The sequence below is a fragment of the Hipposideros armiger genome, unplaced genomic scaffold (genome assembly GCF_001890085.2).
Source record: "Hipposideros armiger isolate ML-2016 unplaced genomic scaffold, ASM189008v1 scaffold_232, whole genome shotgun sequence".
NCBI lineage: Eukaryota > Metazoa > Chordata > Mammalia > Chiroptera > Hipposideridae > Hipposideros > Hipposideros armiger.
In genome coordinates, this window is record NW_017731582.1 from 2056386 (window position 1) to 2080109 (window position 23724).

At 54.9% G+C, this 23724-nt stretch overlaps 1 protein-coding gene across 1 annotated transcript in view; it reads right to left on the bottom strand.

The window, feature by feature from the left end:
- Positions 1-23724, bottom strand: part of CROCC (ciliary rootlet coiled-coil, rootletin) — a 39348-nt gene that overhangs the window by 5709 nt on the left and 9915 nt on the right. Inside the window, exons 9-30 of the mRNA XM_019654929.1 lie at positions 22314-22550; positions 21741-21837; positions 21015-21098; positions 20373-20606; positions 19369-19568; positions 17724-17906; positions 16688-16832; positions 15599-15745; positions 14911-15141; positions 13977-14170; positions 13573-13700; positions 12291-12460; positions 10518-10697; positions 9626-9760; positions 9178-9321; positions 8488-8726; positions 7858-8017; positions 5933-6100; positions 4010-4382; positions 837-1006; positions 436-556; positions 19-182 (exon numbers count right to left, since the gene is read on the bottom strand). Coding sequence (XP_019510474.1) covers positions 19-182; positions 436-556; positions 837-1006; positions 4010-4382; positions 5933-6100; positions 7858-8017; positions 8488-8726; positions 9178-9321; positions 9626-9760; positions 10518-10697; positions 12291-12460; positions 13573-13700; positions 13977-14170; positions 14911-15141; positions 15599-15745; positions 16688-16832; positions 17724-17906; positions 19369-19568; positions 20373-20606; positions 21015-21098; positions 21741-21837; positions 22314-22550 — 3904 coding nt within the window. The remainder of the gene's footprint in view (positions 1-18; positions 183-435; positions 557-836; positions 1007-4009; positions 4383-5932; positions 6101-7857; positions 8018-8487; positions 8727-9177; positions 9322-9625; positions 9761-10517; positions 10698-12290; positions 12461-13572; positions 13701-13976; positions 14171-14910; positions 15142-15598; positions 15746-16687; positions 16833-17723; positions 17907-19368; positions 19569-20372; positions 20607-21014; positions 21099-21740; positions 21838-22313; positions 22551-23724) is intronic.

Sequence of the window (23724 nt, forward strand, 5' to 3'; positions counted from 1 at the left end):
CCCTAAGCTCCGGCCTACCTGGCTGGCACGGAGCTCACTCTCGGTGGCTTGCAGGCTCCTCTCCAGGGCGGCCACCTGGTCCAGCGCAGCCCGGAGCTCCCGCTCGCTGCGACGCACGTTCTCCTCCTGCAGGGCCAGCTCCGCCTGGGCACCGCTCAGCCGCCCATCCACGCTGCGCCGGGCTGTGGACCCACGCTGGCTATCAGGCCTGGCCAGGCACAGCCCCGAGGCCTGAACCAGGCCACAGAATGCTGACCTGCCACCCACCCACCACAGTGCCTGCCTCTCTGAGTCCTTGAGGGTCCGTGGGTTTGGTCATTTGACTCAGGTCACAGTGGCCAGGGCAGGGATGCAGGGGCCACTCAGGGCAATCCTACAGCCTCCCACTTTAGATGCTAAGAGCACCAGAGAGCAAAGCAAGGACGTCAGACTCACCTTCCTCACTCTGGGCCACAGCCTTCTGCAGCTGCCTTGCCCGTGAGGTTGTGTTGTCCCTCTCAGCCTCCATCTCAGCCAGCTGGTGACTCAGGGCGCTTGTCTGGGCCCGAAGCTCATCCTGCAGCCGCAACGTCGGGAGAAAGGGAAGATCCCTCCTCTGACAGCCTGCAGCCTCTCACAGGACCCTCTGCCACCCGGTTCCCTATCTGGCCACTCACACCAGAAAGGGAAGATCCCTCCTCTGACAGCCTGCAGCCTCTCACAGGACCCTCTGCCACCCAGTTCCCTATCTGGCCACTCACACCAGAAAGGGAAGATCCCTCCTCTGACAGCCTGCAGCCTCTCACAGGACCCTCTGCCACCTGGTTCCCTATCTGGCCACTCACACCCAGCCTCACCCGTTCTCTCTGGGCGCTCCGCAACTCCTGGAGGAATTCCCGGAGGGCCCCCCGCACCGCCTCTGGGTCCAAGTCTGGAGACGTGGGGGAGGTGGCAGGTCCTGGGGATGGTGGCTCAGATCCAGGGCTGTGTTCCAAGGGGCTGGGGCTGCTGAGCCCTTCCCCACTTCCTAGAGGAGGAGACGTATTCAGGGATGGAGCCACTGGCCTCTCCTGCCAGGATGGTGCCTGCAGGGTCTTAGTGCATCTCCCCCATCCCTGCTGTACCCCCATGAGCTCCCCACAGCACCAATCGGGTCCCCCCACCCTCCTGCCCCACACTGTACCAGCCCCCACAGCCCTCAGTCAAGCCCATATCGCTTACAAGCCCTGTTGCTCACCCCAGCATCAACCTCTCACCCTTTACAAGCTGGCTACTCCCCATCACCCTTGGCTCCCATGTTCTAGAACACTCCCTCTTCCAGCACTAGGGCCTTTGTACATGCTGTTCCTTTTTCTCCCCACGGCTTCTCTTTGCCTGGACCGTTCCTTTAGGCCTCAATGTAAAGACCACTCCCCAGAGGCCTCCTTGGCCCCAGACCACATTGGGGTGAGCTCAACCCACCCTCATGGGACTCTGATGTCTGCTCCCTGTCCGGATCACAAGTGCCACAAGGGCTATGTCCCGACACTCCATTACTTCAACATCTCCTTGTACTGAGTGCTGGCACTGGGCCATTGCTTTCCCTTCATCGCCTTACTTCATCCTCACAGTAATTCCCTGAGAGGTAAGGACCAATTCCTTCCTTCACAGGCTGGGCGGGAACAAAGCAGCTAACGGATTTGCTTGATCTCAAAAGCTGGGAAGATGATGGACAACAGAGGCGGGAGGGGGCAGGGTGGGCAGAGACACCTAGAGGTCAACATCGGAACTGCACGACTGGGTTTGGCCTGTTAGCATCCTCCTGCCTCTGCCAAGCGACACCCTAACTGCCCCACAGCTCCACAGCACCCAAGGGACCCACAGCAGGACGTCTACCTACTGTCCCCAGGGCCTCCATCCCCTCAGGGTAAAAGCCAGCACTCGTGTAGTGGCCTGCAAGGACTTCTTGCGCAGGTCCTTGCCCCATGTCCTCACCTCCCACTCCTCTCACCTTGCTCACTACACTCCAGCGGCTGCTGCCCATGCTGTTCAGGACAAAGGTACTTCCCTCGGGATACTGCCACTTGTCTTCAGAGTGTCTTTCCCCATTCTTCCCTTACCCACCACCTCCTCAGTGAGGGTCTCCTTGTCTCCCCCACAAATACCCCTAGTACTCCCGCCTTTGTCTTAGCTTTAACAATTTTTTTTTAAATCGGATTGGTGTCCTTATAAAAAGGGGAAACTTGGACACACACTCAAGGAGAAGGTCATGTGAAGACTGGAGTTATGCTTTTACAACCAAGGAACTACCAGAAGCTAGGAGGCCTGGAACAGGTTCTTCCCTCGCACCTCTAGAGGGCGCATGGCCCTGCCTACACCTTGACCTTGGTCTTCTGGCCTCCAGAAGCATGAGCCATACATTTCTGTTGTTTGAGACACTGTTTATGGTACTTTGTTAGGGCAGCCCCTGCAAATAAACCCTCAAAAAGAAACTCTGTGCCCATTAAGCAGTAACTCCCAACTCCCCTCTCCGCCAGCCCCCAGTAATCTCTAATCTACTTTCTGTCTCTATGAACTTGTCTGTTCTAGATATTTCATATAGGTAGAATCATACTATGTTTGTCCTTTTGTAACTGCCTTATTTCAGTTAGCATAATGTTGTCAAGGTTTGCCCATGTTGGAACATGTCAGAATATCACTCCTTTTTAAGGCTGAATGCTATTCCTTTGCGTGGATACACCACATTTTTGTTTATCTATTTATCTGTCTATGGACACTGGTTATGTCCACCTTTTGGCTATTATGAATAAAGCTGCTTATGGTCAAGTCCCTCTTTTGAATTCTTTTGGGAATATACCAGGGGTAGAATTGCTGGGTCGTGTGGTAATTCTAAGTTCAACTTTTTGAGGAATTGCCAAACTATTGGGTTGTCGGCAAAGTCGTGATGTATTTTTTCTATGTTTTTCGTTGCAAAATTGCGTCATGACTTTTCCGACAACCCAGTGTTTTCCACAGTAGCTGCACTATTTTACATTCTTACCAGCAATGTCCCTTGAACTATTTTTCCTTACCTATTTTCCAGCCCTTACCACCACCCAATATATTCTGTATTTCATTTATATATCACGTTTCTTATCTGCTACGTCCATGCCTAGACTACCAGTGCCCTAAGAGCAGAAACACTTGTCAGCTTTGTTTACTGTGCCATCTTTAGTGCTTACATTCTATTTGGCACATAGTAAGTGCTTAATGAATACTAAGCAACTGAAAGAACGAATGTGATCTTGGATCTGAATCTGCGGATTTCAAAAGGCAATGACTCAATATCCCATAGTGCATTTCCCACAGTTCTAATATTCCACAAGTTCTATTCTAAGTCCTAGGAATCGAGGTGAGACTGTCAGGTTGAGACTGTCAGGCTGAGCACCTAAAGGGGTGCTCACACCCCCTGAAGCACAGGTCTGATTTTCCCACCATCATTCATGGGGCCTTGGGAGCAGGTGGGGCTGGGAGATTTCTGAAGGAGTTCCTGGAAGGGGTGTTGGGTTGGGTGTGTATCTGTCTGAGAGAGATGTCAGGGTCAGAGGCCTCGTATAATGGATGTGGATCTAGTATGGTAGACTGGAGAGGATGGGGTGCTGATGGAGAGAGGGCGGGGTCAATTATGGAGGATGGAGGCTCGAAGACTCGGAGGAGTTAGGGGCATCAAGAAGGGACGCCCTCCACGACCCACCCACCCCCACTCCCACCCCCCTTCAAAAAGAAAAGACCTTTAAAAAATAAGTTAAAAATAAAAAGCACCAGGAAGCGGGGACCCAAAGGGGAGGAGCCTCGGTGATGGGGAGGGGCCGAGACCCAGGTTCAAAAGAGGGGCGGAGCCCAGGTGGGCGGTCCTCCGCCAGGAGGCAGGGACTAGCCAAAGGGGCGGGGTTTGAGACTGCTCATCAAACGAGAGGCGGGACTGGCCTGTGGCAGGCTCTCAGGTGGAACAGAACTAGACTTGGGGCGGAGAACAGGGGCGGGAACTTCATGGCTCTGGCACATTGCTCACCTCCCGCGGGCCCGCTTCGGGCAGGGGATCCCAGCACGGGCCGCGGAGCAGGGCTGGGTGCGCGGCCCAGGCCCAGGCCCCGGCGCAGGGCCGAGCGCAGACCGCCCAGCTGGGCCTCGGCTGTGCGCCGCTGCGCCTCCACGCGGGCCAGCTCGGCCTCCAGGCCTTGCGACCGGCCCTCGGCCGCGCTCAGCCGTAGCCCCAGCTCCGCGGCCTCAGCCCGCACTGCTTCCAACTTCAGCTCCAGGCTGCGGGCATGGCCCAGCTGCTGCTTCTCAGTGCCGCGCGCCTCCTCCAGGGATCCCAGCAGGCCTCGTTCCCGGGCCCGGAATTCTCCCTCTTGCTCCTGCAGCTTCCGTTGGGCTCCCTGGAGCTGGGGTGGGGGTGAAGCCAGGAGGTGGGGGTCAGCAAGGCCGCCCCCCTCCTCCCGCCAACCTGACGCCCGGACTCCCAGGTCCTGCCTCGAGCCACCCAACTGAAAGTGGTGTGCACAGCACCTGTTCATCTAGTGGTCTCCACTAAGCAGGAAAGTAATATCCATGGGAGTGTGGGAGGAAGCTATTAGAATTTGGTTTTTTATCTCTTCCTTCTGTGTATGTACCTTATAATGTACAGTTTATTAGTAATAAACTAATAGCTAACACTTCCATAGATAAGACTTGGTGCCAGGCACTAAGTAACTTTTTTTTTTTTTAAGATTTTATTGGGAAATTGGGAAGGGGAACATTGTGTTTTTCCAGGGCTCATCAGCTCCAAGTCAAGTTGTTGTCCTTCAATCTTAGTTGTGGAGGGCGCAAGCTCTGCTCTAAGTCCAGTTGCCACTTTCAATCTAGTTGCGGGGGGACGCAGCCCACCATCCCATGCGGGAATCGAACCGGCAACCTTGTTGTTAAGAGCACGCGCTCTCACCAGCTCAGTGGCAGCTCAGCTCAGGTGCCACTCACTCGCCCATATGGGAATCCAACCGGCAACCCTGTTGCTCAGAGCTCGCACTCTGACCAACAGCCACCCGGCTGGCCCACTAAGTAACTTAAAAAAAAAAAAAATTCAACCCTACTACTATCAATGATCTCCATATTACAAATGAGGAAACTGAGGCACAGAATAGTTAAGTAACTTGCCCAAGGCCACACAACTAGAAAGCTGAGAGCTAGGATTCAAAGACAGACAATCCGGCTCCAAATGCTGTTCTCTTAACCACTAGGCTACACTGCCTCTGAGTGCACATAATTTATCAATAAATCACACAATGGGGACATGTACTAAAAAACTATTTACTAATGGAGTACATGATCACACACACACCCCCTCTCTCTGGTTTAGAGAATGAGTCAACTTCTGGTCATAACTTTCACTGGAAATCATTTACTAAGCACTATCGAGATACCAGGACCTGTGCCAAGGCCCTGTATATCTCCCCTGCTGAGCTAGCCTCTATCCCATGAGTGCTCCGAAGTACACAGAGGTTAAGTGACTTAGTCAAGGTCACACTGTAGATTCAGTGCAATAAAACAAAAGGCCGAGTGAAAAGAGCACAGGCTTTGAAATCAGACAGACCTGCATGGTTGTGTGACCTTGAGTAGATCCCTTGACCTTTCTGAGCCTCCGTGTCTGGTTCTCTCCGTAAAATGGGGCTAACTGTACCTACCTGATGAGGCTGCCGGGAGATTCAAACAAGGTTATGTCTACAGGGCTCCCCCACCCCTGCCACACAGTTCATGCAGTTGTTGTTATTACTATTATATCAGGAAGAATCCCAAGAAGTAAGGGACAGGGACAAGTCCTAGGGAGTAGTCTCTCAAATGACTCCAGCATTAGAGTGCCCAGCTGCTTCTCCCAGGAGGGAGGAGAGAGGCCCAGAGCATCCCGAATGCCTCCCAGGACCCGCCCCGCTTCAGGCAGCCTGCCCACCCACCGAATTACCTCCAGCCGCATGGCCTCCAAGCTGGCTTCACCCTTCAGCAGCTTCTGTCGGAGGCCCAGGGCCTCCCGCCGGCCCTCCTTTTCTGCCCGCTCGCCCAGTGCCAGGCGACCCTGCAGCTCCACCAGCTCCCGGCCCAGCCTGGCGTTCTCACTGTCCAGCATCTTCATCTGTGGGAGAGTGGACATAGGTAGGACTCAGGACCCATTCTCAGCACCCACAGCGTCTTCTAGGCCAGGGTGTTGGGGAGTGCCTGCAGGCTCTGACAGCAGCCTGTTCAGCTCTGACTCTATACCCTGCCCAGTCCAGGGCTGGCACAGGGGACACTCAGGACCCACTGCTCTAGGGACACGTACATCGAACACCACCCCAAATCCACTGGGAGCCCCAGATGACTCCACTAAGCTCAAGCCATGCAAGGCACCTGGGCACCAATGACCTCTGTTTACCACCTAATCAGAACTACCTATCATGGGGACCAGGGGAAGGAAGGAAGGACCCCATCAGACTAGGAGTTCCGCAGGGCAGGAACCACAGCTTCCTGGGTCACCTTTCACCTGGACAATGTCTAACTATTATGGAGTGCTTACCATGTGTCCAGTCCTGTTCTAGGCACTTCACTCATATTAACTCATTTAATCTTCACACAACTCTGTATGGGGTAGGTACTAACATTATCCCTATTTAAAACATGAGCAAACTGAAGCTCAGAGAGGTCACAAGACTTGCCCCAAGTCACACAGCCCCCAAGCAGCAGACTGGGATTTGATCTCAGACAAGTGGAATGCAAAGGTATGTTCTCAGCCTCTATTTCCCTATAGGAGTAAGTGGGAGGTAAGGCCTACCTACCCTATAGCGAGGGGAACATGAGATCACGCTGTGGCCCACAAAGCACCCAGCAAGAGCCACAAATTTCAGAGACTCCTGTGGTTTCCAGGATGTCACCCAACAGGACGGGCTTGGGTAAAGGGGGCCGTGGTAGGACATAGAGAAGATTTGTTTTTCAGGCTGTGATATCTCTGGGTGAGGCAGAGGCTAGGCACTAAATGGGGCTGAATGGGACTGTTCCCTGTTTTGTGAGTCTTCCAGAGTGGGAGAGCCTGTACCCACGGTGTCCAGGGCGGTGCCCAGTACACAGAAGACACTTTTTTGTTGTTGTTGAATTATTCTTTTTTAAAATATATACTTTATTTTTCAATTAGAGTTGACATTCAATATCATCTTGTATTAGTTTCAGGTGTAGAAGGCACTTGTTAAATGCTTGCTCTTATTTATGAGTTTGGAGATCATTTAGTTCAGAGGCCAGCAAAGTACAAGCCAAATTCCACCAGCCGCCTGCTTCTGTAAGGCCTTGTGCTAAGGGTGCTTTCTACCTTTTTAAAGGGTTGGAAAGGGTTCATTTTGTAAAAATGGTTGAAAGAAAATCAAAAGAACAGCAGTATTTTTGACACATGGAAATTGTATAAAATTCAAATTTCAGTGTCCATACTAAGTTTTAACAGGACACACTCCCACTCATTTCTGTATCGTCTAGGACTTTCTCACGGCAATGACAGAGACCGTAGGGTCCATAAAGCTGGAAGGACTGTTGGGCTCTTTACCAAGAACGTTTGCCAGCTTCCGATCTAGTTCACAGGACCTGTACCTCTTGTTTTGAGAGCTGGGCAAGCACTTCAGACCCTCTCGTCAGAGAAATGTGAATCATATGTATACACACACACACACACACACTTCTGCATAGTTTCAGGGGTTCAAGGACTCCTCAAAGCCCATCCATTAATATTATATACTAAGGTTAGATAAGAAGGTTTGTTACAGTTTAAGGCCCCGTTTTACATATGGGGGAGCCTTGGCTCCAGAAAGGGGGTGCTATAGGCCCAAGGGCACATAGCAAATGCCCAGGGAGGGTGCAGCGGTGAAGAGGTACCTGCCGCCGGAGCTCCTGCAGCTCCCTCCGAGCCTCCAGCCGTGAGCGTTCCACCTCTTGCAGCCCGGCTCGCAGCTCCCCGGCCTCCTTGCCCACGGCCACCCGTGCCTCCTCAAGGAGCGCCAGCTTCTGCTCCTTATCCTCGTTGGCAAGCTTCAGGCTGGAGGGGGCAGAGGACAGGGGTCAGAAGCAGCCCCAGGGTCTGGGAAGAGTATGTGACTCTACACAAAAGTCCCTTCCTCTAATTCCTGGAATGGGTCAGACCGGCTCTTGGCCTGGGGGGGTGGCCCAAGTTCTGCTGGCTCATGTGGCCCCCTCCTGAGCTGACCCCTCCAGAGCTGGGGCCCTGGCACTCGACTGGGAGCGGTGGACCAGTGACTCAGGGTAGGGGTGTGTGCACCAGTGTCCAGGGTGATACCAGAAGATGGGGTCAGCATCTGGACCCAACCCTGCATGCTGCCACCTTTCCCCTTCCTTTAGATAGGAAAAATCGCCTAAAAATGACCCAAGTGCCAGGCTGTGGTTAGGGGGCAGAGACTCCCCACCTGTGCCATTGCCCCCAAACCTTGCAGGGTGAAGTTAGCTTCCAGGGACTAAATTCAGTAAAGGACCTGTGGCTGGTCCCCCCACCTGATCCGCTCGCTCTCAGCCTTCTTCACAGCAGCCCGCAGCTCCTCGTTGGACCTCCGCAGGGCCTCGCGTTCCTTGGCACCCTCACTCAGGCTGCGCCGCAGCTCGCCCGCCTCCTGGCGCTGGGCCTCGCGGCCATCCTGGCTCTCACGCACCTTGCGCTGAGCCTCCAGCAGCTCCCGCCGCAACCCGTCGCGGGCCTCCTCCAGCAGGCGCAGCTGAGTCCGAAGCTCTTCTGCCTAGGAGCACAGTGGGTTGTCACAGGACAGGGGTCGGGCCCCACTCAAGCCAGGCCTTGGTGGAAAACCGGCCCATATACCCGTATCCCTGGCCACAGGGCACCTGCCTTATCGCTCTGCATCATTGACTCAGACCCTAGGTGTCAGTTATGATTTAGGGCAAAGCATGCTGGAGTCATGCTGGTGTTTTGGTCTGGAATAATCAATCAGGATCATCCTATGGGTGACACCAAGAGGGCAGGGACTCCACCAGCCCCTCCTTCAGTGCCCCGAGTCCCACATGTACACAACAGAAACTTAATAAATGCTTGCTGCCTCCTTCCTTAGTTGGCCGTTCATTTATCCTCAAATGCAGGGGAGAATCTTAACCTTCTTTTGGGCCCCAGATGGACCAGGCCACCGGCAGCATGGAGGGGGTGCTGCCCAGAAGAGGGTGGGGTGAACGGCTCACCTCGCGCACGCAGGATTCCCGCTGCCTGCCCAGGTCTCGGGCCTGCTCTTGTAGACTCTTCACTTCCTGGGCATGGGCTGCGGCCGCCTCCTCGAGCTGGGCCCGTAGGTCCCGCAGCTCAGACGTCAGGGCATTCACGGTGCTCTAGGACAGATGGGCTCCTCAGATGGTGCTGTGCCCTCCCTTCCCCATCTCCCCCCACCAGCTGCTCCCAACTGGGCCAGCTGTACTGTCTACTTTCAGCTCCAAACATGGCCCCTCCCGCTGGCCTGCCAGACCCTCTGTGATCCCTCGATGCCTAGGGAGTACTGTCCATGTAGCTGCTCTCTCCCTCAGCCTAGGGGATTCGCAGGGCAGAGCTGCGCCACCTCCCTCAGATGGGGGGCTGCTCCAGGCAGGGCTGTGTCTCCCGGCTCAGATGGAGACCCGCCGGCCCAGTCTGCCCTACCCGGTCCTGCTCCTGCCGGCTCTGAGCATCTCGCTTCTGTCGCTCCATCTCCAGGGAGATGGTGGCCAGGCTGTGCCGTGTACCCATCAACTTCTCTGACAGCGCCGTCTTCTCAGACTCCTTCAGGGACAAGGCCTGGCAGAAGCGGGAAGCAAAGGGTCTGGGGTTGGTTGGTCTTGGGGGGCATGCTCAGGGCTTTCCCCTACCCTGTGTGGGAAGTGTGCCCACTGGGGACCTGGGGGTCTGAGTGGGCCACCACAGGTGGCCCCAGGGCAGAGGTGCAGGCTCACCCCCTCTGCAGCCTCAGAGAAGGGAACAACAGTAACTCTGGACATGGACACAACTTACAGATCTCACTAAGTTGCTATAACAACCCTAAAAAGCAGAATCTTTCATTATTGCCATTTTACAGATGAGGAAACCAAAGCTCAGAGGTAAAGTGACTTGCCCAGGGTGACACAGCTGGCGAGGAGAGAAGAACGCAGTCTGCCCTGTCTCTGTGACATTATGGGAAAGTCAGGAATTATTTCTTTCTGAGGAGGGTCAGCTGATACACGTGGGCATCACGGGAACTGCTCAGAGGCAGTAATGAGAACTCCATGCCCAGTTTGGGGTGGGAGGAGAGATGGGGGACTGTGAGTCAGCTTTACCGAAACCAGTACTCATGGTGCCACGACTGTGGCTGCCACTCAGTAAGCTCCCACTGTGTGCCAGGCATGGCTCGCTGAACGTGGGTCTCAGAAATGCTTCACAAACATCTGTTGAATGTCCCCATCCTGCAGGTGGGAAAACTGAGGCCCACAGAGGGAATCCTAGCTCCTAGCTGCTGGGTGGCTAAGCGAGGACCAGGCCCAGAGCAGGCTGAGTGGGTAGCAGTGGGGGCCGCACGAACCTGCTGCTTCTCGCTCTCGGCCAGGAGGAGGCCCTCGTCCCGCTCCTGCTGTAGGGCGGCGATCTCCTCACTCAGCTCTTCCTTCTCGGCCTCCAGCCGGGCCAGCAGCTCCTCCCGCTCCCGCTGCAGCTGACTCTGCAGCTGGGCCCGCTCTGCCTCCAGCTCCCGCCATGCCGCCTCCTGGGGGCCAGGCCCGGGCACATGTGACCCACAAGGCTGGGCCCAGGCAGCCCCTTGCCAACCTCAGGGCAGTAAGGGCCCCCTGTCCTCCAGATCATGAAAGACAGGGCAGGTGACCAGGTGACTACCAGGTGGGGTGGATGATAAAGGCCGTGACGGGGAGATGCCAGGGCTGTGCGAGCCCCTAGGAGCAGCAGCCCAGGTCTGGTGGTCAGAGAACATTTTCTAGAGGCAGAGTCGAGCAGCAGTCAGCCAGGAAAAGAGAGAAAAAGGAAAGAACCCCAGGCCTAGAGTACAGCCCCAGAGATGGCCTGGAGGGAGGAGAAACACAATGCACAAGGAAATCATAACATTTAAGGGTCACTGGAGCTTAGACTGCAAGAGGGACGTGGTGAGCAATGGAGCCAGAGCCACAGGCAGCAACCAGGCCAAGTCAGGCCGTGCGGGCTATAGGGAGGGGCAGAGAGAGTCCGGACAGCAGAGACCCTTAGGCCAGGGTGATAAGGAGCAATCTGCATTTTAGACTAGGGGGTTGACTGTTCAGAAGCTGAGGAAGAGGGACCAGGCTTGGGGGGTAGGGGTAGCAGGGAGTTGGGTTGGCTGTGAGGGAATGAAGGGGTTTTGGGGTCCGGGGGGTGGCACAGTAGCAGGAAAGAATACAGATTTGGTGACTTAATTAAGAGGACAAGTTAGGCGCGGTAGGGGAGTAAAGACACAGGGGTTTGCTCCCCGGGGACTGGGTGGGTAGAACCCACAGGCAAAGAACAGCGCACTTGGGGTCTGAAGGCCGTGCCTGGCCCCAGCACCAGCCCCTAGCAACTTGGTGAAACTTCAAATGCTGCACTGCCACTTGCTGGAGAAGAGTGATACTATCTCTCTACCCAAATCCAAGACGACTACTGCAGGGTGAATGGGGCCCCCTAGAGTCAAACAGCAACAGCCTGAACCTCTGTCAGAGACAGTGCCGTCCAAGACGGGTGACTCAGGTCCCCTGTCCTGAGGCCTACCCTGGAGAGCATCCTAGTACTGTAATAACCACCAGCATTTATGGAGCATGTACAGAGTGCCAGGCACTATACTGAGCCCTTTAAATGGATTAGCTCACCTCGTCCTCACAAGACCCTATCATTATCCCCATTGTTACAGATGGGGACATGGAGGCAGAGAGACCTTAGGTAACGTGACCAGTCTGTGGTCCAGCCCAGGCAATGGAACTCCAGAGCCCATGTTCTTAGACAGCTCTGTTCTGTCTTCTAATGAGCTGGTCCCTCACCTTTCTTTGTGCAAACAGCACTTCTGAGCAAATAAAAGTGCTTTCCTCCTATACATTAGGTCAGCGTTTCCCACTGTGGTTGTGGACCCCCTGCATCAGGGTCACCAGGGCTGGGCTGGATTTGGGACCTGAGAATCTGCATGTTTGATAAGGAGTCCCCGAGATGGAACCGCCCAGCTGCCCTCTGGGCCCCTGAAACAGAGAGGAAGTTCCATTTCACAGATGTGGAGACTGAGGCAGAGTGAGACAGGTGACTTGCCTGAGGTCACAGAGGTGACAGTGGCTCAGAGCCCCGCCCGCCCCAACCCAGCTTCCCGAACCTTCTCTCGCTGGAGTCGCTGCAAGTCCTCCTCGTGGGCTGCCCGCTGCTCCCGCAGAGTGGCCTGGGCCTCCCGTTCAGCCTGCACCAGCTTCTGGGCCATCAGCTCCTTATCCAGAGCCACCTTCTCCTCTGTAGTTGTCATCTGCTGCCGCAGGCCTGCCAGCTCCCCTGTGCAGGAAGGACGGGGGACAGGAACAGGCTTGGGTCGGAACCTCCCCATGCACGAGCAGACTCAGGTCAGGTGAACCATGTGGACAAAACCCCAGAGGGGAGAGGTCCTACCTGGTACCTAGGCCGAGTTCCCTGGAGAAGCTTCTCACCCTCTGTGCCTCAGTTTCCCCATCTGCTGCCTGAGCTCATTGACCCTGTCCCCCGCCCTCCCTACCTGGAATGGCATCCAAGGAATGAAATGACTGACAAGGAGCCCCCTCCAAATGGGGAGAATAGCAGAAATGTAACAACCCCCACTGGTGACTGAGTGTTTACTGTGGGTCAGGAACCTGGCTGAGCACTTGATAGATCTAATCTCATCACCACTTCTTAACACGCCAAGTTAGCTCATCTCAACCCCAATTTACAGATGAGGAAATGGAGGCTCAGAGGAGATAGGTAATTTCCCAAAGCAGCACAGCTTTCTTTAATGACTAACTGCCATGAACATACTTGGTGGACTATTACCTGTGGTGACCACGAGAAGGGTACACCCCACTGTGAACAACATAAAAACCATCTCCTGGGTTGGAAACCCACCAGAGACTCTGTCAGCATCTCCCTTCCTGGTTCTGCCTAGCTCAGCTGGATGTGGACAGGAAAGTTAATTTTCAAGGTCTTAGTAAATGTTTGTTGAGTGAGAAGAACCCCTGAATTCAGAGACTGGGTGGGCATGTGGAGAGGAGCAGGGCTGGGACTGTGGGGCTGACAGAGTCATTCGAATAAGCAGCCACGGCTCTAGAGAGCTCAGAACTCTCTAAGCGCCCTGATGACGACAAGCAGGAAGCACCGTTGGCCGAGCCAGGCACTGTGCCAAGGCCATCCCATCCTGGCAACAGCCTTTGAAGGTAGTCGTTATCACCTCTAACTGTCAGATGAGGAACTGTGGCCCAGAGAGGGAAGGGGCTTGCTCGAGAAAGCTCAGATCTAAGTGGCGGCGGCAGGATTGGAACCCAGGTCAGCCAGACTCCAAAGCCAGTGCCCTCAATTTTCCATGAGACCCCAGAACTCAACAGGTTACAGTCTGGGCTGAAGACTGGTGTTCTCCACCCACCCCGTACCCCCCATACCCGTCAGAGTCTCCTTGGCCAGTAGCAGGGCCTGCCCATCAGTTTCCAGCTGCTCCCGGCGGGCCTCGAGCTGGGCCAGCTGCCGCTGCACCTCGAACAGGCTGCTCTCCAGGGCTTCCTTCTCCAAGCTGCAGCACACACAGTCCCTCAGGCGTTGGGACTCAGCCTCCCAGGCCCCAGGAAACTGTGGATCCCAGGGCGTGGCCAACTGTGGGCCAGGTGCCAGCCCACCTGCCCAGCCGGGCCCACGCTCCCTGGGGAAGCCAGAGCCATAGCTAGGACGCGTTGGCAAGCCCAGCTCCTCAGTAACTATGCCTGTGGGCCAGGGCCAGGGTGTGGCTGGTCACAGTGTGGCCCCAGGCAGACCGCCCCCAGGGTGGGCTGGGCAGAACCCAAGGCCTTACCGAAGGCGTGTGGCCTGCTCCAACAGGGTCCGGCCTTCACGCTCAGCTGCCGCCAGCTGCACCGCCAGGCCAGCCCGTTCCTTGGCCAGCGCCTCCTTCTCCCGGGCCGCCCGTTCCAGCGCCTCTACTTGCCGTTGCGACTCCCGCCGTGCCTGCTCCAGCTCCTGCTCCCGCCCATTCAGCTGTCGGGAGAGCTGGCACGCACCCAGGCACTGTCAGAATCCCTCAGCCTGCTCATCATGCAGCACCCCAACCCTAGGCCTGACCCAGCCCTCGCCTGGCAGGCAGAAGACCTGGTTCAAGCCCAGTCTCTGCGCTGATATGCTGCGTGGACTTGGACAAATCACAGCCTTCTCTGAGCCTGTAATGCACACACACGCAACAATGATGGTCCTCACTCAGTCTGGGTTCTAACAGAATTCTTTCTATACAACAGACCAAAGGAGGGCTGCTTTGCAGGCCTCAGAGTGGGGACCTGGAGCCCTGCTCCCTGCACCCCCATGGCCCATCCCCTAGAGGTCGTGTCAGGAACGCAGGCCCTCCAAAACAGACACCTGGATCCCTGAAACCCTAAGGTTCGTTCCCACTATGATGTCCCAACAAGTCTAAGATTCCAATTCTCAAATTCTTCACCTAGTGTATCAGTAATCTTTGCTGAGTGGTGATTCAGTTGCCCAGTGCTTACACAGGTGTCCTCTTCAGAACAGCCCTTTGTGATAAGAACGATTAGCTCCATGTTACAGACGGGGTGACAGAGGCATGGGGGCGGGGGCGGTTGAGTAGTTTTCCCAAGGCCCACAGCTAGCAGAGATGGAGCTGGATTTAAACCCAGATTCAGACTCCTGAGCCTGTGAGTTACCCCAGGACAGGGTGCAGGAGGCGGGGAGCCTAGAACCCCTTTCCCATCCGCTCCCCACCCCCCACATGCACCCACCTGGGCCAGCTGCTCCTGCAGCAGGCAGCGCTCCTGGCGCAGTGTGGGAACCTGGTGCTCCAGGGCCTCCCGGGCCTGCTCCGCCACCCGCAGGGAGCCCTCCAGGCTCTGCCGATCCACCTCCTGCTCCAGCCGCAGCTGCTCCAGCCGCTCCTGCTCCTCCCGCGCCAAGGTGGCCTGCTGCTCCACTCGCCTCTGCTGGCCCAGCAGGGCTGCCTTTTCCTCCTCCAGCTGCAGGGGACCGGTGGGGGTGGAGGTAAGTGAGCAGATCAGTCCAGCCCCTCCACGGGGGGGGGGAGGGGGTCCCACCCAGGACCAAGGACCAGCCACCCACCTATCAAAGTTAGCCCAGGGGAGGCTCCCCGGGGGTAAGGGATGGTACGCTTGGGCATGTGGACACTGGGGAGGGGGCGGGGGAAAGGAAGGAGGGCCCACGGAGTGTCTTTTCTCTCAGACCATGAGAGAGGATAGACAGACAGATGGAGTCAGAGGCAGAAGGACAGAGACACAAAAAGGCAGGGACCAAGACAGATAGGGACAGGGACAGGGACAGGGGTGGACAGGGAGATGTGCAGCAAGGTAGAGTGTGGGGGGTGTGGGCTGGGGCTGGGCCTGGGACACCTCTGTGGGGTCTCTGAGTGGGGAGTCAGGTAAGGGAGGCAGGTGGGTGTGCTGGCACACGGCATACCTGGGCGACAAGGTGGTTCAGCCCCAGCTTGTCCTGGGCGAGGCTCTCGTTGAGGGCGCTGAGCTTGGACAAGGAGTCCCGCAGAGACGCCTCCTCTGCCCTCAGCTTGGTCATAGACAGCTCGAGCTCCACGCGGCCAGCCTCGGCCTGCAGGGTTGGGACCAGGGCGGCCAGAGACAGTCAGGTAAGAAGAGAAGGCGGGAGAAGGAGAGAGACAGGAAGAGATGGGGAGAAAGGCAGAGAGATCGGGAGAGGCAGGAGGGTAAGGAGAAACGAGAAGAGGCAGGGAAAGAGAGGACCCTCAGAGACGGGGTAGGGGGACGAGGGAGACACAAGATGAGACAGAACAGTCACTGCAGAAGGTCTACTGCCTACAAAGCTATTGTACTTAACACTCCGTCGGGCGCAAGTGAGCTCATAGATTCACTGCACAGTAATAGGCAAAGCTCATACAGAATTTATGTAATAAGCATATATTGTTTTTATTTTGTGGCAAATTAAAATTTCATTCTGAATAAATAAGCATGCTTACACATGATTTTCATTCATTTTAAATTTAAATAAATAAATGCCATACACGCATCTAGTAGATAGCTGCATTGCGCCCGACTCGTAACTTTTGCATTGTGCCCAATGGAGGGTTAAAGGGAGCTGCACACCACAGAGGTGTGCAGGGCAGGGCCAGAGGTTAGGGTGTCCTCCAGAGTGGGGTCTAGGGGTGGCACTGCTATGGGCCCAGATGACAGGGAGTGGGGCGAGCACCCATCAAAGGCTGTGCCCCCACCTCTCCCAGACCCCAGGACCTGTCTCCAGGGATGGAACTCAATAACCTGAACTAAAGACACTTCCCGAGGAGCATCTGGAAAAGCTGGAATATGACCACTAATAGAGGTCAATTCGCTTATGTATGGGATCAGAGGTCAGTCTGTGGCCTGGGTCAAAGGTTAGCCTGAGTCCAGAAGGAAGGGATCTGTCTGCGACCAAGGTTGGAGGTCAACCTGAATTAGGGGTCAGTCTGTGGCCACAGTGAGGAGGCCCGGGGCCTAGGGTAAAGGTGGGTTTGTGGTTGTGCAGCCAACAGGGACCCACCTTGGTCAGTGCCTCGGCCACCTCGGTCTTCTCAGCCTGCAGCATGTCCCGCTGCAGCGTGGCACAGCTCAGTGCCTCCCTCACCTCCACCAGCTCCTTCGCCAGCCCTGAGCGCTTCACTTCCAGCTGCTCTAGTTGTCTATGGCTGTGGGACAGACGGCAGGAAGGGTCCCCATGTCACTTCCCTGCCCTGAGTCTCCTGCAGCCAGGCAACCTGGAGCAAGCCAGGGGCTAGGCCCGAGGCAGGAGCCCTGGGGTCAAGAGCCTCAGCCACAAGGACAGCCAGACCCATCACCTTTTGGCTCTGTGACTCTGGGCCTCACTTTTCAAATCTGCAAAATGGGTAACATCAGCCTCGTGAAGTTGTTATAAGGATACATGAGTCACTGTATACGAAGAGCTTAAAACAGTGCCTGGTATATCTCCCCAAGGGCCTTCCGAAACAAGAATAACACCCACTACTACTATGACTGTGACTTCTGTCTCCCAGAAGTAAATAGTGCATTGGTTAAGAGGTTAACTCTTCAGAATGAGGGGCAGAATGCTATGTTTGGGTTCAAATCCTGGCTCTTCCACTAACTAGCTTTGACCTTAGGGAAGTTACATGACCTCTCTGTTCCTCAGTTTCACCATCGATAAAATCAGGCTAATATATAAATAGCTCCTACATAACAGAGTTATTGTGAGGACACTCTAATTGCTTAAAATGGTGTCTGGCACTTAGTAATATTAATATTAGTACTGTAACTTTAATTTTTAAAAATGTGAATATTACTATTATTTTAATTATTGTTGTTAATAAATCCACACTACCTCCTACCAATAACCTGATCCCAGGTAAGTGACTATATCTCACTGAGCCTGAGTTTACCAAAACGAGGCTGGTTAGAAAACCCTACATCAGAGGGGTACCATGAAGACCCCTCGGATGGTGGGCGACCCAGGACACAGTAGGTGTTTCCTAGCTCCCAGGGACACTGTCAGGAGCCCCAAGGCCCATTCAAGTAGCCCTGGCAGGGAGACCAGAAGCGCTCACCTACGCTCCAGCTCCCTGCGTGTCCGAGCGCTGTCCTGCGCTGTGTCCTCCCGTTCTTCCTCCAGCTGGGCCCGCTGACGATGCAGTTCCTCCTGAGTCGCCTGCAGCTTCTCCCGCTCCTGCTGCAGCTCCTCAGCCTGCTGCTGGGCGGCCTGAAGGCTGTGGGCCAGGCTGTCCTTCTCCCTGCAGGACAAGGGGAGGGGAAGCTAGAGGATGCTGGGCCTGCTCCCACGGGGGAAGACGGCCCTGCTGCTACCCTACACGTGAGCCATATCCTCTGTCCTCTGAGGCACCTGCCTCCAAGGAGCCTTCCCGGACTCTCCCTGTGGCTGACTCATTTCATCCACATCTCTCTGGAGCTGACTTCCCGGCAGAGGGAACCTGGCTTCCTTTCTCCCCCAACCTACCCACTTGGAGGCCCAGTGGAACCGATGGAGGCACCGGCCTTATCTCCAAGTATGTCTCCAGGCTGAAAAGGCCAGGCTAGGCTCCTGGGACATGTGGGCAATGCTTGCCAGCCCTGCTCGTTTCTATGACCGGGAAATGCCACTACAGCACCCCCTGCCCCTCATCTCTGGAAGGCCAAATAGCGCTGGGTCTGTCCAGATTCCACAGGTCTTTGCTGCTGCGCAGGCCAGCAGCACAGGTAGCCAGGACAGGGCAGGGAGGAGGCAGCAGGTGGGAACTCTGATGATTTGCGGAGCGTTGCCATTTTCCCAGCCCCAGGACTCAGAAGCAATAGAGGAGGCGTCTGTAACGCCTCCTTCCCAGCCAGCTGGGGTTTCCAGCTCAGGCTTAGGGCTGATTGCTGTCATACCCTCCACTCCCTGCCTCTTCACTCGAAGTGACAATCCGGAAGCACACTAAATATGAAGGATGGCAGTAGGTGGGAAAAAGTATACAACATGACATTAAATAAAAATAGAATGCAAAACGAGGTGTTAGCTGTGAGTACAACTACATAAAAAGTCCTTCTCCTTCTAAGGTATGGGAGGCATTGGTTTTGCTATCAGACGGACCCCAGTTCCAATTCCCATCCCCAGCCACATTGCTGTGTGAGCTTGGACAAGCCTCTCAACCTCACGACACTAACAGTTCTGCACTTCGTGAGTTTGGCGGGGAGACTAATTGAGTAAATACACGTAAAGCACTTGGCAATAAGCCTGGCACACAGTAGGTGTTCAGGAAACCTTTGCTACCTCACTGCCAGGAAACATGATGGGAAGCTACCCCAATGCGTTAACAGTGGTTAGGATGGACAGGTGAGGCTGTGAGGAGGGCCTGCCTTTTAATTTCCTCTCCATTTTTCAAACTTTTTATTATGGAGAGAAACACCAAGAAACATCAGAAATAATCAAGCACCTAAGAGTGGATGATTTCTTCTCTCAAAAATCTCCAAGAAACAGCATCTAGAATAATAGCACTGTCAACCAAACTCCGAAATGAGCACTTGAAACGTGACTAGTGCAACCAAGGGACTGAATTTTTACTTTTTAAAATTTTAAATGAATTTAAACTTTAACAGATACACATGGCTGCTTATGGGCCATATCAGTGCAAATCCACACGCCTATAGGCTCAGGCTGACATTAGGCCCAGACACTGCTTTAGTCTCCAGGGCCCCCACCTCTGACTTCCCAGGCACCTGCTCAGGAGGTCGATGGTGCTCCGGAGACGCTGGGCCTCGCGACGCGCATCCTCCTGTGCCTGGGTGGCCCCATCGCTCTTGTCCTGCAGACGCTGCAGCTGTTCCTCTAGGGCACGGCGTTCACCCTCGCTGTCACTAAGCTGCTTCCGCAGTGTACCCAGGAGGTCCTGGCTGGCTTCATAGCGCCCACGCATGTCCTGTGGCATGGGCATCACTGGGTCTGGGGGAGCCCTAGGAGGTCCCCAGAGCCCCCCTGCTACTCTCTACTGGTTCAAGGGATGTACACCAGCCTACTCTGCGGTCTAGGCCTGGGGCAGGAAAGGGAGGCTAAACCCCCAGACTAGGTGGTTTCCACTCCTCTTCATGGTGTCCTCCCCACCCTTTTGCGCCCTCTGCCAGGGCTCTGAGCCTCCATCCCCCTGGGGTCCCTCACTACCCGGACCTAACTAAGCCCCCCGGATGCCAGACAAGCCACCAAGCACACTCCTTATCCCGGGTTCTGACTACCCCAGGACTCCTCCTCTTTGTATCCTGGCTCTGACTCTACCCCCAGGCTCCTCTCTGTCCCGTTTCCAAGTTCCTCTCATCCTAGGCAGACTCCTTCTCCCAGGGTTTTTCCCAGGGTCCTGGCTCTGTCTGTCCCATCAGGAAACCTCATCTCCCTTTCTATACCAAGCTCCTCTCTCCCTAGGCTCCGCCCACAGCTGCCCAAGAACCTGCAAATCTGGGATCAGATTCTACCCCAAAGTTCTCAGCCACCTCCATGGATTCCGACTCAGTTGCTGCCCCTTCGTGGCGTTCTGACTCCAACCTGAGATGCCCAGGCTCCTCCCCCCAGACCCTGGCTCCACCCCCATTACCCTGGTTCCACCCCTGGGCTGCCCAAGCCCCTCCCCAGGACTTTGGCTGCACCCCAGGATGTTCAGGCTCCGCCCCAGAATCCTGGCCCCGCCTCCAGGCTGTCCAAGTACCTCACCCAGAAAGCTCTGGTCCCTTCCTACCTGAACCTGCAACTGGCGCTTGTGCAGGGCAGAGTGGATCAGGGCAAGCATGGAGGAGTCAGAGCAGGCTGGGGACGGGCCTTGGCGCGGGGAACGGCCGCGGCCAGGCGAGGAGTGTCGCTGTGGTGACGGGGTCCGGGGTCCGGAGAGCCCCCGCAGGCTGCCCTCAGATGCATCCGCCGTGTGCTCAGAGCCGCTTAGTTGGACGCCGCTCTCCATGTCCGACAGGACGGCCTGAAGGTGGGGTATGAAGGCAGAACGAGGACAGCGCGGGGTTAGTTGGGAAAAGAAGCCCAGGTGGGTCAGTGGGGCTGCCGGAGGCTGCATGTCCAGCTTCATCCCAAAGTCTGCAGCCAATTCTAAACTCCTTTCCCACAGGTCTTCCTGATTCCACCTCCACCAGCTCACAGCCCTCAGCCTGCTGCATAAAGCCTCCCATTTATTGCGAACACCTCATTCAACCTTTCTCACAGATAGGCCTGGAACGCGGAGTGCCTCTCCCAGGCTAGGTCCCCAGGTTCCCCAACCACTTGCCATTCACGCAAGGCCATCAGAGGATGTGGTGGCCCAGGACTGCTTGGCCTTGCCCTGCCCAGGGCTCCCACCCTTTTTGGCCTATCCCGGCTCTCTCCCACCTCACACCTGTGCCAGGTCCCTCAGGGTCTGCTGCAGCCACTCTCCCTCCTCTGTCTCCAGGGCCGCCTGCTCCTGGAACTGCAGGGATTCCTGGAGTGGTGTTGGGGAGACAAAGAAAAGGTGGTCAGGGTCTCTGCCCTAGTCTAAAACTCCATTCATCTCCCTCCCTGCCCACCCATTAGGTGGCCTCCTAGGCCAGCCAACTTGGTAGACCCCACAGCAGCCCCAGTGCCCTCACTGCAGACTAGGCCCAGAGAAGTGCAGTGTCTTGCCCTAGGTCACACAGCCTATTGGAGGACAGCTGGACATAGAACCGGGCCTGGCCCCACAAAGGATGACCAACCCAAGCAGTACCCTTGAGGGGTGTCCCTCTGGTGGGGAGGACACTGAGCTCCAAGAGAAAGAGCCCTGGGCTATCAGGGCACAGGCATGAGTTTAAGTTCTGATTCCCCAGCTTACTGGATCTGAGACTCTGGACAAGTACTGCCCCATTGGGCCTCGGTTTCCTCATCTGTATAATGGGGATCATGCTATAGAAAATGAAATGGGATAAAGGTAAATGTGCTCACACTATGTCTGGCACATAACTAGGTGCTCAATTAAGGAGGGGTGAAATCGTCTGACTGCGATGCTCAGGGGTGGCCCAAGCAACCCAGCCCTCAGCCTGTGTCCATGGATCTGGTCAGTGCCCTCATCCCACCCTGCCACATCTCAGGGGCATCTGCATCTCACCAGGGCCTCAAGCTTCTCCGTGAGGGCCTTGTTGACCTGATCCTTCTCCAGGTTCTGATTCTGAAGGCACTCCACTGTCAGGGTCAGCTCTGTCACTCTGGAGGTAGGGGAGCAACAGAGGTAAATGGGAGACCCGCCCCAGCTTCTCCTAAAACCCTCCAGCTCTGCGTCCTTCGTGCTTCCCCAAACCTGAGGTAGGGACCCTAGGATTCATCTCCCTAGCTGTGTGACCTTGAGCAAGTCACTTCTCTCTGGGCCTCAGACTTCTCATCTATAAATGACACTGAGGTTGTCACCTACTTTATGTCATGGGAAAGCTCCTGGGACTTGTCTAGGTCACAGGAGCTAGGAGCAAAACTTCTGGCATCAGAGGTTCAGCTACTGGTGATGTGCCCTGGGCAAAAGCCCTCTGGACCTCAGTCTCCCCTTCTGCCAAATGGGGTGCCTGGGAAGACTGGTTGAGCTCATACAGGGGAAGCACCTGACCCCAGTGAACAAACCACCTTCCTCCCTGCATCGCCAAATGCACTCTGCAGGGAAGCCTGCCTCATGTGGTGCCTACCAGGCACCCACCTGGCACTGAGGTCAGCCTTATCCAGGTTGCTTTGCACCTGCTGCTGGGCCAGGCACTTCTCCTGGAGCACCTTATCCCGCAGCTGCTCCTCCAACTGGGCCTGCAGCAGTGCCTGCTTCTCCTGGGCCGCCTCGGCCCGGCTCTCAGCCAGCCGCAGGCCCGTGCTCAGCCCCAGGCCCGCCTCCTGGATAGCTCGTGAAGTCCGGGCCAGCTCCCCTCCCAGCTGCAGCAGGTCCCTGGTGGAGAGAATACAAGACAGGGATGGAATGGGGGGTGGACTCCCAAGTGTCAATCAAAGTTACACTAGGATGTCATTTGTCACCATCAGATTGGGGAAAAAAGTCACATACTGCACACTGCAGGCGAGGCTGTGGGGCAACAGGCCCTACCCTACACGGCTGGGGGGAGGGTTACCTCAAAGGAGTGCAACAAGGAAGAGTTCGAAAATAATCAGTTTATTTTATTTGTCTCTGTACTGTTTTTATTTTTTATGTAGTTTTTCACATATTTATTTTACTATTTTTTTTTATTTTCAATTATAGTTGACATTTAATGTTGTTTTATATTAGTCCAGGTGTACAAATAGTGGTTAGATATATATATAATTTATGAAGTGATCGCTCCTGATTAGCCTAGTACCAACCTGGTACTATATAAAGTTATTACAATATCATTGACTATATTCCCTATGCTTACTTGACATCCCCGTGACTATATTGTAACTACCAATTTGCACTTTTTAATCCCTTCATCTTTTTCATCCAGTCCCCCAAACCCCCTCCCATCTGGCAACCATCAGTTTGTTCTCTGTATCTATGAGTCTGTTTCCGTTTTGTTTTGTTCGTTTATTTTGTTCTTTAGATTCCACATATAAGTGAGATCACATGGTGTTTGTCTTTCCCAGCCTTACTTATTTCACTTAGCATAGATCCATCCATGTTGTAGAGCTTGAAAATTATAAATGGATTGACTCTTTGACCCATCAACTCCACTTCTAAGAATTTATCCTACAGATATGCCCGAATGCATGGAAAATGGCCTGTGTATAAGATAAGATGATCCACTGCAGCATTGCTCGGGTAAGAAATACAGGTGACAACCTAAATGACTATCTAAAGGGGGCTTCTATTAAATTAATGATGATACATCCATTCAGTGGAATATTCTGTAGCTGAGAAAAACGTATGAGGAACCTCTTCAGAGCCTAAAATGGAGCCACTTCCCAGTTATAACTATGAGATGAAGAAAGCATCTTCAAGTACTGCAAACATGAAATTCTAACAAGAGTATATGTTTTAAAACACGGTGTTGTGTGTGTGTGTGTGTGTGTGTGAGAGAGAGAGAGCGCGAGAGCGAGAGCGAGAGCGACACCTCCTGTATTTGCTTGTATAAAAGAAGCTTGGGGGCCGG